The sequence below is a fragment of the Caloenas nicobarica genome, chromosome 2, assembly GCF_036013445.1.
Source record: "Caloenas nicobarica isolate bCalNic1 chromosome 2, bCalNic1.hap1, whole genome shotgun sequence".
Lineage (NCBI taxonomy): Eukaryota > Metazoa > Chordata > Aves > Columbiformes > Columbidae > Caloenas > Caloenas nicobarica.
In genome coordinates this window covers 23,682,432-23,703,601 of record NC_088246.1, presented here as the reverse complement: position 1 = coordinate 23,703,601, position 21,170 = coordinate 23,682,432, and the positions used below count along the sequence as shown (strand labels likewise).

Here is a 21,170-nt window from a genome sequence, read left to right as displayed (position 1 = left end):
TGAGTTTACTTCTGTAGGACTTTGTTATATCTAACAGTTGTGTGAAGCTATGAGAACATAACAGGTCTATAACTGGGATTCAGATAATGTATGGTAATGTATTAAGCTCCTAGTTAGCCTTGGCAGTGCAGGCATATGTCCAAGTATTTTGAATACATTAAGTACTTCACAAACATCAAAAAATGTAAAATCACTAGGCCAGAGAAAAGCATTATGTCTCTACAGGCAAAGGTAACTACTACACACAGGGGACTGTAAAACAACTGTACTGCCCACACGCAGTCAAGTTTCTGAAGCTTAACAAAAGTTGAACTAGAATAACGGTTACGTGTTAACAAGAAAAAAATTGTAATGGTAACAGTCATTCTCCACTTAGGAATGAGAAAGCTGCTTTTCCATGCAAGACAGATACTTATCGTCTCTGTTCTGTTTTCAGGATTTCCAGTTACCTGCAATTGTAGACTTTTCCAAACTGCAAGACTGACGATGTGATTTCACCATCGAGTTCTCCAAGTCTGGGCACACTGGATATATTGGAGCACAGGAGGTATCCACAAAGCACATCCCTGCATTGAGAGAATAAACAGATACTCACTGAAAAAAAAAAAAAAAAAATCAAGGAAAATGGCCAATGGAAAACGAAGTGGTTTTCCTCACTTGCTTTGTAACACGTTTGTTATTCCTTGCTTTTCTCCCACTGACAGTAACTCCCATAAATAATGTCTTGTTTCCCAAGAAAATTATTCTCCTTGGAACTTAGACTGGGAAAAGTGTTTTTTTAAGGTGTATTATCAAAAATGCTCTGAATAATAGCAAGCAGGGAGCTGTCAAGAACAAACCACATCAAATTGATTTAATATCCTATTAAGATACAGTAACTGGCCCTACAGCAGAAGCAGTATTTACTGGCTTTAAGCAAACTCTCATGTGACACATATGTAAGAGAACTAGAGACTCCAAGTTTAATTCAACTGTTGGAGGGACTTTACAACTCGTGTGTGGAAACTTGTGCACTCTCTGGCCACTCCCATATTACTGAATATTTTTTATTCCTGAGTTTGTAATGGAACAAAAGTAAGGTTATCAAATCTGCACAAAAAAAGTAGGAAACGACATTAGTTCACTTGTAGGCAGGACAAGAATTCAAATGGTATTTACAGAATGGAAAACTCATCTGAAAAACCAGGGTGCGGTTTGACGAGGACTGGAGAAAGGTTCAGAAATAGCCAGAAATAATCAACTGCATAAATACAGAGTGTGAAACAATGGTTTAGGCAGCAACTTGCAGGAAAATATGTGAAGGGTTATAATATGATGAAAACTGAACCCAACTTAGCAGTGCAATGGCACAGCATAAAGGGTGAATGCCACACTGAGATGAGAAACCACAGGCTGCTCTCCCCTGCACTGCTAAGCCTCGCCAAGAGTCCCAGGACTACTCTTGGTCCAAGTGCTCCCAAAGCTCAGATGGTGCTCTCTTGTCAGAGATCATCTCCTCTCAACACTCCTCTCCCTCCAGAATTTCCTGCACTAAGGTCCACAGAAGAAGGCCAGAAGTGTGTTCTGTACAGAGACTTTTTGAGCCTCTTCATGCCAGCTAAAGAACTAGATCAAGGATAAAAATGTCACACCAGGTTTTTTTTTCTAAATGGATCAACTTACTGTTTATTGCACTGTATCCAAGAGTCCTTGTCTCTTCCACAGTTTCCTTTCTCAGTCCCTTCAATATTCAGCTTCTCATAGCAGTACCTGTCAGCAGCTGTCACTTCTAAAAACAGAAACAAATCTCTTCTAAGATGATGAAGACTACAAAAAGCCAGGTCCTTGGAAATGAAGATGCACAATCAAAGCAAGCAGAGATCCCCCATCTGTGAACTGCAGTACCAATGGTCTGTGAAACTCTGCACAGTTTTCTCAATTGAAAGATTTATGTTGGCATCACAGGACTGTTTTATGATTTCATCTAGATTGACCAAGGTTTATTAGTCCAAAATGTCCAGAAGCCACTGAAATAAATTAATAAGTACGAGTATAGGCTTCCTACGGTCTTATTAATGAGAAGTTAAACCTAAGACTTCAGAATAATCACCAGTAAGTTAACCAACACTAGAAAAAGAGTTGGAAAAGGATGGAAAGACAAAATGAGGAGGGAAGAAGGGGAGGGACATACAGACCTAGCTGTTTTTAATGGTTTGGAGTATGTCTCTTCCATAATTTTTCCCAGCTAGGATAATCTTTCGAGCCACATGAACAACAATCAACTTAGAAACAAAAACAATCACTCACTTTCACCCCAGATATATTTACACTGTCGGTCCCTGGTTTTACATCTTCCTCCAAAACAAATACCCTGGAAAGAAAGAAAAGATACAGAAAAAGTTTCAAATAAACAAATACATATTTTGGAAAATCAAGTTAATATACAGATTTATCACATGCATTTTATTGAGGCAACTAATATGTCATTCTACTTTCTGTTCATTTAAATGCTCATCTCCAAAACATAACTGGGACCCAAAACTCAGGAATGTCAGCAGAACAGTCCGAGGTGGCTTCCAAAGACCTTAAATCAAAATCTATAAAAAGCAATCTATAAAAGCAGAAAGAATGTAAAACAAATTGAAGTGCTAATTACCTGCTTGTTATCACATGAATATCCATCCATTTTATGAATATTGGGAGAACACTGTAGGAAGAGAAAATAACTAATAGATCATAGATCAGACAAGCATGAAAGCAAAGCATACAACAAATGTCATATGGAAAATTATCTCAGTATCATGCTTGTTTTTTTCAGTATCAGCAGGTTCAGTAGAATTTTTATACACCTTACTGTACAAAACAGTAACATTCATAGTGATGGAGAGACTACAGGTGGGGCTTAGACTACAGGTGGAGCTTTTTCATCTCTTGAAGATATAAGAATCACCTGACTGGAATTTCCTGTGCAGTTCTCTGCAATATCACAATCATTCACTGCTTCTCGGCACAAAACTCCTTTAGGTTCAAACTGGAAAAAAAAAAAAAAAAAAGGCAGAAAATTAGTGTCTTGGTTTCTCACTATCTTGCCTTAAATGCAATGCTTCCTTAGAGTTTTAACTAAAATAAAAAATACGAAATACTCATATGCTAACTGAAGCGGGAAGACTTTCCCTGGCGCAGATGTTGCACCACTGCAGCCACCGGCCATTTACTGGCGCAAGTGGTGCCGCTCTCTCCGGCACCCTCTCCCAGGTGCACCGAGCATGGGGCCCAGCAAGATAAGTGCACCCCCAGCACACAGGACCCCTGGGGTTTATCAAACCAACACTGCAGTGGCTTGCAGCATTATCTTGACCAGGTCATTGTGCCTTCTTATGACTATTTTACTCTTTATAAAACAGGGAGAGGGATCCTGTTGTTCTCTGTAGGGATGAAGAATGCTGCAAAACTCTAGGTATAAACACTATGGTTATTATAATGCCCCATTACTGTTGTAGAACAGAAACTATTAAAAATGTACTGAATTCTGTACACTTTGACACCATTTTCTAAGTAACCAGATAGTCAATAATGAAAAATGTACCAGTGACCTAACATAGGTATTTTAGTTAAAGGCTTCTATGCAAAGTCTCAAGACCTGTAAAAGCAGGAAGACATTCCATTAGTGGCAATTATTAAGTGTATCTGGCCATGGACATAATACAGACTCCTGATTTTCCCTGAAAGCTTTCTTGAGTCTGCAATTACCAGTTCACTTTGCAGCTCTGTGGCTTTCTTTCTGGATCTGCATGCCCACATATTTTTTTGGGGACACCTGCTAACTCTGGTGTTAACAGGCACATGCTGGTGGAAGAGCAAGACTCTGGTACTTCTCAGCCTTCAGCTTATCTTTTTCCTACCAGTCTCTGGAAAAATGTGGACAGTGGTGTTGTCAGAGGCACTACAGGGTGCTGGCATGTCCAGTCACCATGTCTTCCTTGCAATCCCTCCTGCTTTCAGGAAGGATATTACATGGGAAGGCAACCCCAAGTTTCAGTTGTTCTGATTAACACCTCCTAGGGATGCACGTTTTGCAAAATTTTGCCTCTCTCTTCACTGGCTCACCCTCACCGCTCTGTATGTAAATTCTTGTCTCATTTGCAAAAATAACGTACGTACAAAGAAGCTTAATTTTTTTTTTCCCCAGAGTCTTTAATATGGTGCCTGTGTGACTTGGATACTTGAACAAAATTCACTCGCACTGGCGATGTGCTTTTTTATATATATATTACACTAAAAAAATGAATGTGCTTATGGAAATGTGATGTTCCAGCATAGTCTATGCTTTTTCTTTTTTTTAACATTAAGATGAGCACAAAGTCAAGAATGTGTTCAGAGTTATTACTAATGTTCGTCCTAAGGAAATGAAACCTTCAAACGCCCACAAAGATAAAAATATCACAGATAGTACACCACAGTTTTAATAACATTAATAATAATTATCACTATCATTACTAAATGACCATAAACAACTATTTGAAGTCATATTTAGCTGGTCTCCCTTACAGCCAAGATCTGGCTAAACCTCCTTTTACTATTTACTGATGTATTATGAAGAATACCTTATAGTTTACATAGGGCTTGATTGATTCCCTCTACTCAGTGGGATTTCAGTCAGTCCAAACATAAGGAGGCACAGGCAGATCTAAATGAAACTGAAGTCAGGTGTCTTAAACAAACACTTCTGAACAATTCTGCTAGCTGCGTCTTTTGGGGTTTTTTTACTATATCCTCCTCTCAGGCCCTCTATGGTATGATGTTCCCATTCAGCCTCATGGGGCAAATCCAGAGCAACATGTAAGGCATTGGGAATGGTGCGCAGGTAAGGATGTGCGTGTTTAAAGAAGGGTGTCTAATGAAACCTCGTGGAACTTCAACCTTATTAAAACCTCTCTGAAACTGCAAGGCTTTAATTTGCCTCTGCATTTGATCACAGTCCCTGCCCCAAGAAGCCAAGCCTAAAAGACAGAGGATTGGCCCAGATGAACCAGTTTTCAGCCAGTTTTTAAAGGTAAGCTGTTAGAAAAGGAACCACAAGGTCTGCAAGGAAAAAGACGTGCTGTGGTGCCTATAGCACCTGGATGCGTTAGCACCAAGATGCTGCAGTAAAGGTCACCACCCTTACCCGGCACTTGCGACAGCAAAGCCCGTTGCTGCACTGGGATCCCGCCGTCAGCGTGCAGGTGTTGCAGCACTCTCCTCCTTCGCTGGCACACTCCTGAGGAACACACACACTTATAACAGAATACATGGGAAAAGCAGATGAGCTCCAAGCTCTCTTATTACTTCTCATCTTAACAGGCTACCTGAACGGACTTTTAACCAGGCTTTTAGGCACCTGAAGACAGAAAAAGGCATGCACTGTGAGGCATGAAGCTGCTGTTTGCTATGCAACGCAGAAAATAATTTTTCTAACTTCACAATGCCAATCATTAAATATTGACATTTTAGCACTGAACAAAGACATGTTCCCATCTGGGAAAATACTTTCGTTAACATCTTTTAAGGTCTGATTCTGAATGGGTAGCTATTACTATTACTCTTCCAAATCTATGTGGTGATAAAAAAGCTCGCTGACATTGAAAAAACATGATGGAAAAAAGTAAGAAATGATTAATCCTTTGCCACAGGACATTAACATTGCCTGTCTTCCTCCACTTCATGTTAACAGCAGTGATGGGCAGCACCATGTCCTACAGAATCTAGCTGCTATCATAAAGTACATTGTACTTACTGCTATCGTCCCACAGTCACACTCTTCTCCATCTTCCACAAACCCATTGCCACATTCTGGGGGATCCAGAAGCTGCAGGACAAAATCAAAAATCAAAGGGCATGTCTCTCCTCATGTAATCATTTTCATATTTACTCTGCACAACATTTTTTTTAGCTAGCACTGCAAAGAAATTAACCAAAAGCCAGTACCTACAGCTCAGGAAGAAGCTGACTAGAAACGACCCAAATAAATGCGCAGAGAACTAATAATGCTGTGAACTAATTCAGAAATATTGCTGAGTCACATAGCATCTTCTCTGCATGAGTGCCACTTTTGCAGCAGATTCAGTTTGAGCAGAAGCCACAATCAAAAGCAAAATGCATGACAATAAATGAAAAAAGTTTCATTATTGTCACAGGAGTTGCAACTGCTGCTTTTCTAGATTCATGTAATGAGAACTGTGTCACAGGTTGAGGCCTGCATTATACCTTCAGAAGGAATAGCCATTAAAAATGTTGTTCTTTGTGAGCATGTGGCTCAGAAATGCAGGGAGAGGGGAGAGGCTGGGTTTCTTTGTCAGTTTTTGTTGTAATCAGATGCTTTTCCCTTTCTTTTTTCTCTACTACAGTTGGGAACTGTCAGCAGTTTTCCATAAGCATGTGTCACAGGCAGATGAGAAAGTATAGCTGGTGAGGCTTCCTGCCTTTCCCTTCAGCTCCCCACACTAAACTGTAACTTAATATGTCTACATCTGTATATTTGTAGTAGTACTTTTCTTTCCCAGGGGCAAGATTCATTCACCATTTTTTACATACGATCCATGCTATGCTCTCTTTTAGTGACATACTCTGTTCTTTGCGGTTTCATTGTTTCCTGTTTCATAAAATTTCTAAAGGTAATTCTTAATTTTTTTTTCCTTTAGGCATAAGAAAACATAATAGTAGCTTTTATTACATAACTGAGAAGGCATATAAGCCTGTCACCAAGAATAAAATTTTGCAGATTGTCCTCTGAGTTCTCCAATTAAACTGGGATCATTCCAGAAACCCAGAAACCACTCTGCTTATGAGCCATCTGCACGAGTACATTGCTCGTGGTGTAGAATGCATCTCTATCTGGCTGCTGCCTTTCTGCCAGTAGCCCACAAGATGGAGCATAACCCAAAGTACCTCACTGTGTCACAAACCAGCCCCAGGCTTGTGGCACAAGGCTGATGTGCTATTATTAGATCCTCCTATTGACATGGAAATTTGACTGCAGCATGAAATGCATATGTAGAATGTTACACTAAATGTAAGCAAGCAATTATCTTTCAGAATTATTAAAGAGTTGTTAAAACTGCTTCTTTCCTACGTATTTTTACAGGCATCTTAACCTCTTCAGTATCTCTAGGTGTGCTGCACAATACAGACGAGTAGATCGAAATAACAGAGTGTCCTGCTCTGAAACAATGGGCCAATCTGCTGCAGTACATAGGGACAGCTAACTATGAAATGGAAGAAAAAACATGAAAAGCAAATTGGATAACTTTTCCCAAAAAGCCATATAATTCATTCATTAATTTGAAAAGGGCATGTGCCCAATCTACACCAGCAATCACCGATGTAATTTTCCAGATCACAGCTGATCTTACAGTGGAGTGCTGTTGAACACTGCACCTGGTCACATCAGTTTTCCTTTATCTCATATTTCTTGAAAAGCAAAAGTAAGTTTGTGTATCATCACCCTTGCTAGAAAACACATCTTTGACAGCCTTGTGAATTAGGCAGATATCCACTGAAAATAACTTTAAACCAACCCAAACTACAATACATACAACAGTCTAAATAACCTTGGCTTCCGCATCTGACTTTCACATTTCTATATGGCACTAGAAAAAATTGTAAATGCTACAAATCTAAACTGGGATGAAAGTAACTGCTTGGGTTTTGTTTTGGTTTTTTTTTTTGTTTGTTTTCCAAGTGACAGATGTGTAAATGAACTTAATTGCTAAAACAAGCCCAAGTAAGACACATTACACTATGGAAAGAATCCACTCAAAGAAATAAAACCACCAATGTTTCTCTCCACCTTTAATGAGATGGGGAAAAAGCAGACTTCTAAAACGCAAGTGCATTTTAAAGGATGGGAAATTTTACATCTTCTTATTGAATTACAGTTCTTTTCACTTTTAGTGATACATTCTTTCATGAAAGGAGACCTTTGAGAGATAAGCAGACAGCTTATCCAGATTTGCTGCCTTGTCTACCTTTCTCTAACATTCATTGAAATTCTGTGGCTGTCAGAAGATGCACTTCTTCTCAGCCACTCCAGGAGGAACGTGCATCACTACAGGATTGATTTTTTCCTTTTACATCTGTGACCATCTCAGCGATCAAGTCTTTTTTCCACATTGGACTGTCTTTCTGCCTTAACCTCTTTCTTCTGCTTGTCGAAAGACAGACATTAAACAGAGTAGAACATTAATTACATACAGAAATGAGTCAAGATCATTATCCTGATTACTTTACACTTTAAAACATGCTTCAATAAGTGAAGCAGGAATATTCTGAAACCATGCTGCAAATCCTCCATTACAGAAGCACCTGCATCTAGGCTGCAGTTTCTTTAGTCCAGTTCTGTATTTATTTCCCTCAAATTTCTCAGTAGATCATTTCATATCTTCAAATCTTTATTTGCATCTCTTAATCTTCCTGCATGTGAATATACCTGTTTAGCAGGCCAAAACTGATACAAGACAAGCAAATCAAAAATGAATACTATCTTAAGAGATATTCCCACTTCTCCTGATTTTGTTCTTTAGAGGAAAATTCGGAGCATATGGGTCAGTCATTCAAGTGAGTCCCAATACCTTTGTAGCTCTCCCGCCTCCAAGCCTTCTGGGGAGTGACGCGCTCTGCTAATGAGATGAGGTACGGTGGCACAGAGGACCAAGGGCCAGCAGAAATTCACCAACCTTCCCCAAATGGGGGACTACCCGACACAAGGCAGGGCTGTGCACAGCCACACGCGCTGGCCTGGAAGAAGCTAACATGGGTCTAACATGATCTGAGCACTTCTCACCAGACATTTCTCCCCCAGGATGTTCAGGGGATGACAAACCCTGGTGATGGAGACCTTGTGGGCAGCACCTGGGCAATGAGGAGCGTGATGGGCGCCCAGCAGCAACGGGATCTCCCAGCATCTGTCCCCTACTCCTTGGGCCTTTCTCCCTTGATCTGTCTCTTCCAGCATTAGAAAAACTAGTCCCAGTTTTCAAACTCTGTTCTGAAAGCCACTGTAAAAACTCTGTTTCCTCCACCAGGGAGAATTCCACAACTCCAGGTAATCACTTGTGCCTACAAAGCCACAGGGCTGCATGGCCGTGCATCCCCTGCAGAGGCTCTGGGATCTGTGTCTTCATCTTGGGACAGATGTGAAATAAAAGGAACAGCTTCCAGAGATTTGTACCAACAGACATCAGCTCAAAACAAATTAGAATTCAAGCTGTGCAAAAGTTTACCAAGACACTTGAAACCTCAGCAAATAAATGCAGCAACATACTATATTTAGAATATTCAGAACAAATTGCATGAGGGATGGTTCTAGATCAAAGTCTATAGGAACTCTGTTGGACATGAAACCACTTATTAAAAATTTATTTAAATATAATTTCCTACGAACTAAAATCAGCTACTTGGACTTATATGTGACCAGAAAACTTAAGGAGAACCAGAAATACCAAAGTTACAGGTGTGGGGTTTTTTCCCACAACATTATAATTTTCATTCTTCTAGGTTTTATCTAAATTAGAAAAAGAATAGAAATAATACTCAATAATAAGGTAATGCTTACTTTGGTTGGTTTATTGAAAAGGCAGGCTCCACCTCCATTGTTTAAAAATTCATGATACTCTTCAATATCACACTTGGAGAACTTGCTTGGAAGATAATATCTGCACAGAAAAGAGGTAGCAGGATTACTTTCTGTAGTGCTTTTTATACTGTATTTACTTGTTTTTTAAATAAGAGGTGAAATATAATGTTATACTTTAGAAAAAGTACAAAAACACACTGTTTGGAATCAGAGTGACTATCTGCTTGTAACTCCAACTTGTAAATAATTTTAGTAAATGACAAAGAATTTCAACAATTACGCAGAGCTCATGCAACGCGAGAGGTCTAAAACATTTCACTAAGTTATTTCATGCAAAATACCATGAATCTTATTACACAGTGTGTAGTTCTCACAAACATTACCTGTTCCGCTAACAGGCCTGATCTCAGAAATACTTTTATTTCTTCCTGAACATACAACAGGAGACGAAGATTTCTCATAGTTCATTTCCCTCTTACATGAAATCGCTCTCCTGGCCCACAGAATTTTTAATATAATAGAATTATGCCATTTTAAAACATGCTTCTAACAAACATCAGTTAACATTTCGGCTTCCCTCTCTCATGTGTCCCCCTGAATGAATTTCATTCGAGTACAGAGTGCCCACCTGAGGCACAGCACACCACCCAAAAACAATGTGATGCAGAGAAACCTTCCATGGATCCTTTCCACAGGGAAATAATTTTTCCCAAAGTAACTTAAGTGATCTTTATATTTAGGTCCTTAGCCATTAAAGTACTTATGCTTCAAGTCTCAAGGGTTTTCCTGTATTAGCTCATCACTGGATTAAAAAAATACTAGCAGAGAATGTGGGATTCACCAATCTTCATCAATAAGCTAGGTAAATACAAGCTTTTTTTGTATATCTAATTATTTGAAAGGTTTAGACTTCAGATAAAGAATTTAAAGAACGTTAGAGAAGGAATCACTTTTTCAAGAATCAAGAACGCTTCTCAGATGGGCTTTTTAACATACTAAAAATCAGAAAAATCATACCTATTATGTTTTTAGGTAGACAAAGAGAAAAAGGCACACATTCACACTTCCAAAGAGCTTTGAATGAAATATCTTTTTTTGTTCAAAATTGTTTTGAACACAAAGTTATTGTGAAAATTTGCAGGTCAGTTTGAAATTAATTTAAACATGTAGAGCACTCTCTATATCTAAAACTAGACTACAGTTTAATTCATACACATGACAGAAGACAAGCCTGTAATATGAAGAATTAAGGTCTAAATGCACTTGTTAAAAAGCTTCAAATTTCATCTAGCAGCAAAAATGTGTTGATTCAATAGTCCTTAGACAAAAATCCCTCTAGTGACATTACATGTGGATATAGGCATACTCAACCTCCAATGGGAGCAGTTTTTCTAACTTTATCATACAAACTAGGGCATAAAAAACGATAGATATAGGTGAAAGATTCCAACAGAAACACTGAAAATGAGACATACTTAAGAAATTTGATAATAGGATTTCAAGAATTAAGATGTGTCATTGTCTGTTCCCACAACTCAACAGCACACTTGCAAGAGAAATGAGACTAAACATGCTTCTGGTTCCTTGCAGCAACCTGGCTTAGCTGCTGAGCCCTGTGCTTTGTGAGTGAAACCAGCGGTCACCAAAAATCCCCACACATCCTCTCATTAACTCACTTATTCTCACATTTCTCTGAAAGTGTCTTTTCTGCATGTGTTGTACAGCTAACACCTTACTTTCTGAAAAATCATTCACAGAAAATATTCTGCTAACCACAAAAGGCAAACGTTTTCACATTTTTCCTTTATGTCATTGTATGAAGGACAGGATTTTCCTCTAGTGAAATGCCTTACCCTGTGTCTCCCATTATGCATCCAGACCACATGTCCTCACACTTACACTCACCTGACAACAAGAAAAAAAATTATATCCCAATTTGTGCAAATTCAAATAATACATTTCTTATTACAAAAAGTACACCGTAGTCAATTCCATTTCATATTTAAATACAAGTTGAAAATAATAATTTGCTGGTTTATTGCACACCTTAGTTTAAGTGTATCAGTGCCTGCTGAAACCTTTATTTCAAAAACTATGATTTTATGCAATCCTGAACTTTGAAGATATGTCTTTTTTTTCTTTCCTTCTCTTAAAGTGAAGTTACGGGTAACTGCAGCATCAGCCTCCAGCACTTGCCAGTCATGAGTCAGCTCTCCTGCCTTCTCCCATGTCATGATATTTGATTCCCAGATTTTCAGAGGAAAAAAAAAAAAAAGAATAATTTTAACCCTTCTTCTAGTTTTTTATTCTCTTCTACTGCTATGCTAATGTGACTAGAGAAATCTTCCCTTGGAAAAAAAAAAAGCATACAAAAATGCATGATATGGTCTGTAAGCACAAGGCAGTACAGCAGGATCCAGCTGTACCAATCGCTCGGCTCTCCCGCTGCCCTGCCAGGCTGCTGGGCATCGCTTTGCTCTGCTCTCAGCCCTCCACTTTCTAAACTGTGACTAGTGTCCACTTCTGTACATATACTTTTATCTTTCTCTTTCTGCGGTTTGTCTTACTGTAATATATGAATATCAGCTGATTGCTTCCATTTTAAAGTACAATTAAAAAGGAAACGAGGCTCTGTCCAACAGTTGCATTCTGCCCCCTCCCCACCAAAACCATGTCCTGCCTCTCTGCTCAGCTGTAAGAAAGGGAACCACCACCATTACCATTTTCATTTTTACCCTGCCCCTATATCAAGTTAATAATATGCAGCTGGAAAATGAATACTGAACATGTTGGTAGCACCCACCCTACATTTTTCAAAATAAAATCACATAAACTGCAAAAACCTTTAAGGGCAGATGTATCTCTGCAGTTTATACTGTTTTTACAATGCCTGAAAACAATGTTTACCTAAGCAGCGTTCGATTACTCAATATAGTAACATTTTTTTTTTTAAAACATAAGCCACACAAATATGCATGACCCAATAACTAAGCACTTCAATACTTAATTGTTTCAAAACTATATTATTATTTTAATCACCTATTGTTCTCCATGTGCTGGGATTTCATATAATATGGAAGTGGAAAATTAAAATATTCCAACATTGTTAGAAACATGGGCAAAAAATACCTATCAGAGAGACAATGATAAGATCCTCCACTTTTTCAGATTTTCTCTTGAGACAGAATGAAAAAGCAAACAACCTTACCACTTAGAAGCTTTCTTCTGTCTGAGAAAATGCCAATGTTTTGGGCCAAGGTCTGTGCCAGGGTAACTGCCATTAGGTCTGGCTTTCCAAACTGAAAGAAACAAGCAAGGTAGGAAGAGTAATCAGTTGTGCACAGGTACCTCAGATACAAGAGAAGCTTTTCTCATTTCAAGGCAATGAAAGGCAAAATCAGATGCACAACATTAGATTCTTAGTTCAGAGCAGCTAGATAATGGACAAGTGAGGAAAACTAAACACTGGCTTATGGATAAGTTAAGTAAGAGAAAGCCTGTTTCTTTCTTGCCATTGTTGCTGCAAGTATGAATGACAGGGTATTGCAGAATCTGCCGAAAAGCGTATTTGAATCCATATCTGACTTTATTCACTCACCACTCTCCATTGAGACATCCCTTCTGTAGAGCTGCACTAAAACTCTGGATCAGCAAAGCAGCAGCAAGATATTTGAGGACCATGTCTGTGCTGATAAATTCTGTGCAGATAAATTTCCACCGCTTTTTGCTCATACCCCACCTACCTCATTCACACCTCCGCCTTTAAGCAAGGAGCAGATTCCACCAGTGTGAGCTACACCGCTCCGACTGCTCTGAAATCGACTCCCCCTTTGATAGAAAAAAAAAAAAAAAAAAAAGGAAAAGAAAGTTTACCCTGCTCAGCCCATGAGTTTTGCGCCAGTCCACCCCAATATTCACCCTTCTGATTTCCAAATGAGAAACTGGCATTTGCAAATGCCTCTACACTGCAAACTATGCAAAAACAAAATGGGGAAAACAGATAACCACTCACAAACCTCACAAGACAAACCGTCTCGAGAAAAGTTATACCATCTTCCCTCCTCCTTCTCAGACTACCTAACATGAGAAAGCATAAGAAGATGGGGACTATTTTGCCATTTTTACCAGCCTTTTGTTCATTGACATATTGCTGCAGTAAGTGACCTCTGCTGGCACATGCTCCAGACAGCGCAGGAGACGCCAGCACGTTGGCAGTGCATGGGGGACTAGTAAAAAGACACGTGTCTGCTCGGGCAATGCTGATGTGGCAAAACTCAAATGGAGACGCGTTAGTGGCTCCCTGTTGCAGAGGTAGGTGAAAACTTCCTGGAACTGCAGCCGATCTCGTCCAGGGGACACATGCACTCTGAGGCTAAATCTAATCAACTCTTCGGTGCTGACCACGTCAGCACAAATGACTGCCAGTTACTGGAGACAAAATATAATCTGTTCCACTTCAGAGTACTGACCCATCTGAGCTCCACCAAATTGTTTTTTTCATAGGCAAACTGAAAACCAACAAGGAACAATACAATGGGCTAACTGTGCTGAAGGTGGAAATTCATTTGTAACCAGTGTACCATCACAACAGTCAACCTCACCTCCCAACTTGGCCGTGTCTCGCTCACAGACGCAATTTCAGAAACTGATATTTCTAAGCAGTCTATGAATGCAAGACCTCCAATATCAGTGGTAGTGCTACAGACAGCGCTGGAATTTGCATCACCGTGGTACACAGAGTCCCAGTCAGGGTACACAGGGTCCTCTTTGTCCTAGCCAATCCACAAACTTTCAGAAGAACAAGACTTCCCTCAAAGACCTTATAATATCACCAGAGAGGATACATGAAGGATGTGAGAAAACCTGATTCCCATTTTACAGATGAAGAACTGAGACACAGAGAAACGAAAATCTGCAAAGACCACTTGCAGATCTTACTAGCTCTCTGCAAGGCAGAAATCAATGACAAGAATTAAGCATGTGCAAAAATTCTGAGAGGGTGGCTGTTGGTGTTGGGTATCCTGGCACCCTACCAAAGTCATGTGAAAGTGAGGTGTTTCGGTTAGGTTTATTCATACAGGCTCCTACAACAGTTAGCAGAGAGGGATAAGGACTCCAACAGAGCAATTCATCTGGCCATATGGATCAAAAATCTCAGCCATTAATCTCTCCTCTATTTTTGTAGATATATTTTGTTATATCAATCGTATTTTCAAAACAATTAAGAGGTTTAGAGAAAATAACATTCCTCCCAGCTTATTCTTCTTATAGCACATATCTCTCTGGAGAACAAACTGTTTCAAGGAACTGAAACACTTCAGTAACGCTGCAGCATGCAGGTCATTGAATGAAGTAAAGCAGGCCATAGTGCTTTTTAAGCAGGAAACTGCATTGGTTTCAAAACCAATGTTCTGCTTTTAAATAATACAGCAGGGCTGTCCATGCTCTACTGCCGAAGAAGCCAACCTCTGAGGTGGAACCATGCATCACCTTCCAAGCAGCTATGCTTGCAGAGTAGGTAATTGTATAGAATGACTAAGGATTATAGCACATGCAGCTCAGGCTTAGTATGTTAAAACTGAGAGTCAAACCTCTAGTTGCACTGGCAGTCAGTTTGTGCATTAACTTTTTCCCACCTCCCCATCAGAAACATTATTTTCTGAATTATTGTGGATTACACACACAACAGAAAGGAGATGCATCAGCCACTTGTGATAAGCAACCCCCAAGGAAAGAAAAAACCCAGTAATAAAACATCACACGAGGTTACGTACGAAAAAAGGTGAACTGCGTCACTTTTCTCTCTGATAAAATCCCTCCTATATTTCATAAACTCACGTAGGGTCACCAAGGGGTTTTCAGATATGGTGAACTTGTTATCAGTAGCCCAGGTTTCCATGGCAACCAATACTATCCTGGTGTTAAGTTGTTCTTTATATATCTAGTACATTAACAGAATGAACAAATATATTATGTCAAATAGAATAAAGGTGAGCTTTACCCCTTTTTTGTAATAGCTTGCATTTTTACATAACTAAATAGCTTGTTGCAGCACACTTTAGGTTCTCCCAGGTGATTTTATCTCCCTTAAAACCAACAAACAAACATGAAACCAAGTAAATTTTAGGCCTAATTCTTCAATTGGCACTTTGAGCCTGCAAAAAGATTCTTTGCAGGTCCTAGATAGGCAGAGGTACATAGAAGGGAGATGAGATTTTTGAAAAGTTACTACAGAACTATTCCAAATAGTTCAAAGATTTGGAATTAATGGGTCTTTTATAAAGTCCAGCTCACCCCAGTGACATACGAGGGGTCTCTTACACCAAACAGTGACCTATAAAACCAGTTTTCACTTAAATACACATCTACGGGAGTATTTAACCTCACGTTGGCTGAATCATGAAAAAGGGCCATCCTTTCAACACTGGGGGTTAATACTCTGCATCAAATACTTTCAAGAATGGGAACCACATTTTTCTTTTTCTAGTAATGCTCTTCTGAGGTCAGGTGCAAGAGTCAGCAGCTCATCTGATTTTAGCACCACAAATATAATCCACATGATTCACCTGTATGTCCTTATTCTAACTCATTTACTCAAATGCGCTTTTTCTAGAGTAATTTTAGTGCATTCTAATTTCAGATTGTCTTTTGTGTTCCAGACTGTCAACACAGGGATCCTGTGTTAAAAATTGTCATATCTAATAAGCTCTTTAAAACTCAGGCTCAAGGGATTGATAAAGCAGGATACTTAAATATTCAAAGCCACAAAAGATCTCTAATGCTTTATGTGAGACAAAGGCTTTATAGGTGGCTGACTGTGGTTCTAGATGAAAATTTGTGATTTTCAGACATGTTATTATAAGGTATACCATGAACTGACAACTGCATCTATCGGTAGGAGAATCATGTGACTCATCTCACACACAAAAGAACATTTAGTTGAGTGATACTTACTAAATCTGCCATGTTCACAACGGATTTAGCATAGCTGTTTGTATGGCCGACTGACAAGCGGTGCTTTTTACACTGCAAAACAAACACAGACAAGTTACATAGACAGACTTCAGAAAAATAAGCTCTATTTCCAAAAATCATGAAGTAAAAAGTAATTACATAACAGCAAAATGCCTGTGCAAGGTTTGGTCTCCTATTCTGAAATGTAATGCTAATAAGTGACAGTAGGAAATTGCTCAGAAAAGCACATTACTTATATACTTTACAACAGCTGTGGTGAGGATTTATTCATTTATCTTCAGAAAGTACTTTAAGATCTTAACTGAAAAATGCTATAGGAACAGGAACATATTGTTACTCTCTTCATTATCTTTATTATTGGCAATTTTAAAGTTAATTCCAAATGCCGATATAGAAGTTAGCAACACAATTTCCATAGTCGAGACTTTTTTAGAGGTGTTACCCCAAGAGTGCCTGCATCCGTGTTTTTTAATCTATCAGACTTCTTTTTTTTTTTTTAGTTCTCTCTCTTAAGCTGTCTTCTGGATTTCTTCATGTACAATTTCACACTCCATAATGCCACAGTAACTGGTTCAAATCACTTTAGCAATCAGACCGCAATGGCACCTTTACTGAAATCTATAATACAGTGCTATAAAGATAACACTGAAGATAGCTACTCTAGGTACTCCTGTCTGGAAAAACACATATAAATGAGCACTGTGGGTATGAAAGTCACAAGTATCTTAGAGGAACTTAAGACAAAAGGGACAAGATTTTCAGAAATGTTTATCCATCTTGTGCCCCATGATGCTTGATTTGGGAATGAAAGTTTCCATATTTTCCGGAAATTAGGATCTTTTAGAAGGCAAGAAGCGCCCAGCAGCTAGGAGGTAGGAAAGGCATGCTTTCAAACAGGAATGGGAGGAAACCCACCAAATTTGAAGAAGTTATATTTACAGAAAAAAACCCAAAACAAAACACCACAAACACAGAAGGACAGGACTGTGAAGGTAAAAATGATAGAAAGAATGAAATGAAAAAGCTACAAAATAAATGGAAAATGAAGCACAGGAATTAAGGGAAATAAGCATACTACTCAAGTCTCTATTTGCAAACAAAACCTCAAAATTTAGGCCTCCAGCTTCTCTAAGCATCCTACGGAAATGTTTTCAGTATGCTAATTTATAAGCCTATTTCCACATTTGGGTTTTAAAAGCTTCATTCCCTGAATGGAAGCAACGCTTGGACGAGCAGCCAAGGGAGAGACAGGAGGGCACCGCACCCTGGCAGCGGCGGGCGGCCCAGGGGCTGGCGGGATGCGGGTCTGCGGACCCCAGGAAGAAGCGGGAGGTTCATCGCTCCCTTGGGGAGTGCCTGTGAACAGTGAAAACAGCTCTGACTCTGCAGGGCGTCACTCCACGCTGAGTGTACCTGGAGTGTCGAATCTACTGTGCCCATCCAGAGCCATCTAAATACAGAGGCGTGCTAGCCCAGGGCGAGGGGAAAGGGAGGAGTCCAGAGCACACAATACTTCCTTCTCCTGGGGGTAAATTATTTGGCTTCTTTGATCACAAATGTTCACTGGCATTTGCTTCTGAGAATAAACTCTGAAATGGACTGACTCTCACAGTAGCTGTGAATAAATAAATTTAGGAAACATTGTCCCTGGAGGAAGTCAGTCCAGACAGATAAGGTCCCAAAGGGAAATTGTGGCTTCAGGTCTTCACGATCAAACACAATGACACCAGTGTAGGGAATTCTGCATCCAGTATTGTCCATTTTAATCCAAGAATTTATTGCTATGCTCACCAAACTGAACTGATGGAGTATGTTGTACAAAGACAGTGGAACATTCCTTTTACACTCTGATGTGTATTTTTGCCAGTTTGCGTGATGCTTGAGAGAAGCTATACATTACAGAAAGGGTAGATAAAATGTATAGATATATTTTGATTTTAAAGCCATAAAGGACCATAAAATCAACTAATGTCACCAATCAGAGGGGCACCACCAGTCTCTGAACTTCATCCAGTTACTTCAAGACTGAATTTTATTGTTTGCGTTTGACACCACCACACCTTCCAGAAATACACTGTCTGGATTTGAAGATGGCAAGTGGTGAAGAATTCACCATTTCCTTTGATATTCCTTTCATTAATTATTAATCATCTTCATTGACATAAATCTGTGCCTTTACCCATTTGAATGAGCCTGTTTTTTCTTTAATACACTAATCTTTATTATGTCTCTTTCCACCACATTAAAAAGCTTATTTATGTTCTCCCAGAGAAAGTATACAAGCTTAACAAAATAATTTTCTCTATATTGATGTCGACATATCAAAAAACCTAGACACTATTAACGTCCCCATTGTCAACAGCTGCTGCACAATTGCAATAACTACGTTATTGATTGCTGAGTGGCTATAACTAAGATAAGTGCTCAAGAAAGCTAGAAAGAAAATCATCAGCTTAAGTCATACTGACATTAGTTACTTTATGACATAAAGCTTTAATTTATGACCCTTCTTTCTGATACTTAGGCCTGGTTGCATTCTTGGTGAAATTACCTTGCCAGAATTCAGAAGCCACTTCACCAATGGTTAATGAGACCATCTCTTCAGGGCATACTGAATTTATTCTGGCTATATATTGTACTTTGTTGTTATCCTTTATGGATCAATTAAGACAATTTGATGTTAATAACTGCAAGATGTTGAAATGTGTCAGTCTTACCATTAGATGATCATTTACAATCATTAACTCAATGTATTTTGTTTCTTCTTCAACTTTACGTGGAATCTGACGAACCTACGGAGAGAGTACAACTGTAAGAGATCTAAGAGGGTACAGAGAAGGTAGCTGGTAACTAGAAATGGCTTCAGAAACCAAACTTCTCATGCATACATTTTTTTCTATTGTCTTAATTCTGCTCTTAGATATCAGTGAAACTTCTGGTGCCTAGTTGTATCATTTTAAAAAATTCACCTCCACCAGGACATTTATATGACCTTGAACAATGAAATCAAGTCTTTTAACCTAATTCAAAGTTTACGTTTCTTTAAAGAAAGAAAATCCTCAGTGGGGTATACATCTCTAAAAATGGTTTGCATCAGCTATAAATGTTTTTTTTCCACAGAGAAAGGGATCCCTCCTGCATTATTTATGAAAAATCTCTAACAGTTCTACTATTTATTTGCACACTGGTCAATTCACACAGTGAATGCAGTACTCACCTCTGCTTACTTTGCATTTAGAAACATTTATGACTGTGCTTCTTCATGCTGTCCTTGTTTCCTGGGTTCTCCAGCTGAGCCATTTCATCATTATGATTTAAAAATGCAGAGTAATAGCTAGTTTATAGAAAGGTAGTAAACCAGCTGACATAAAGTAAGACCCTCAAAAATGACTTCTGGAATTTCTCCAATGTATTTCTCACTTCTCTTTTGCCTCTGAGAGGCTTGCATTAGTTAGAGATGTTAAAGTCATCTTCCTCTCCCACTGCTCTCAGTGTCTCATTTTCGCCTGCACTGTTCAGCTCCCCTGATCTGGCTCTGTTTTGACCTGTACCATTATTCGAGCTCCATTCCTAAAATGCAAATAATTGCTGCTATCTTTCCAGGGTACAGACAAATGTCTGCACTTATCAGCTCCCCCACTTTAATAAACAGGTAATGAACCTCAGTTTAATCTATTAAATCTAGGTCAAGTGAGATAAAGTAGCGCCACTGCAACATAAAAAATATTTGTAAATGTTTCATCAATTGGGAGTTTCTGATCAAACTCTATAATCAACATTAGAGAAAATATTTTGGCTACTTTTTTATTTGTAATTCAGCAGTGTTTAACAATTTTCTAACTCTTCAAGTAGTCAATGTCCAAGAGAACTGAACGACGTTTTGTCAATGTTTTTATAATAGCTGTATTGATACAGAGACCTCATCCCAAACCAGCAGTGACAGCAGCAAGAACCCATCTGGACAAATTAAATTAATTCAGCAGACACAAAACAAACTTGAGGGCATATTACTTATAGACAGGCACACCGGCACATACCTGCCTTTTACTTCTTTTGTGTCTTGGCTTTACAACAAACTTCTGTGATGTAGTGTTCATTTGCCAGAACTCTAAGCAGAAAACACACGCAAATACATTGAATGTTTACAAGAATATATCACAACAATTAGCAACCCTGATCTTGCATGACAGTAGTATGGCATTCTCCCGCACGTCAGAAGTGGTAACAACTCCTTTTTTCAACTTTCCAGCTAGAAAGGAGGCAACGTTACAGATGCTTCTCAGTAATAGGGTTCTTATTAAAAACTCTACTAGCGATAATCTGGGTCTGCTGAAACAGATGATCTGTGGGTGTCAAGCTTCAGAAATCACAGCAGATGTTCTATGCCAAAACTTCACCAACACTGGGCACGTAATATTATTAGCACAGTGCTTCCATGGAGTGAATCGCATTTTCGGGAATTCAGCAGACATTCACAGAGCTCTCGCAATAGCTACCTAAATCAATAAGAAGAGCATGGAAGGCAGAATTAATGCTTTAAGAAGATTATATTCACAAAGTAAAATATGTTAGAGTTGGGAGAAACCTTATGAGATTTTGGCAA

General features: G+C 38.9%; 1 protein-coding gene across 6 annotated transcripts in view; it reads right to left on the bottom strand.

Annotated features, from left to right (window-relative positions):
- Positions 1–21,170, bottom strand: part of ADAM22 (ADAM metallopeptidase domain 22) — a 134,122-nt gene that overhangs the window by 31,038 nt on the left and 81,914 nt on the right. For all 6 annotated transcript variants that reach the window (XM_065629810.1, XM_065629811.1, XM_065629805.1 and 3 more), the window contains exons 8-22: positions 20,605–20,675; positions 19,285–19,359; positions 16,547–16,618; positions 15,367–15,533; positions 13,336–13,420; positions 12,801–12,891; positions 11,446–11,497; positions 9,572–9,671; positions 5,756–5,827; positions 5,147–5,239; positions 2,930–3,010; positions 2,636–2,686; positions 2,287–2,350; positions 1,663–1,768; positions 450–566 (exon numbers count right to left, since the gene is read on the bottom strand). In XM_065629810.1, coding sequence (XP_065485882.1) covers positions 450–566; positions 1,663–1,768; positions 2,287–2,350; positions 2,636–2,686; positions 2,930–3,010; positions 5,147–5,239; positions 5,756–5,827; positions 9,572–9,671; positions 11,446–11,497; positions 12,801–12,891; positions 13,336–13,420; positions 15,367–15,533; positions 16,547–16,618; positions 19,285–19,359; positions 20,605–20,675 — 1,297 coding nt within the window. The remainder of the gene's footprint in view (positions 1–449; positions 567–1,662; positions 1,769–2,286; positions 2,351–2,635; positions 2,687–2,929; positions 3,011–5,146; positions 5,240–5,755; positions 5,828–9,571; positions 9,672–11,445; positions 11,498–12,800; positions 12,892–13,335; positions 13,421–15,366; positions 15,534–16,546; positions 16,619–19,284; positions 19,360–20,604; positions 20,676–21,170) is intronic.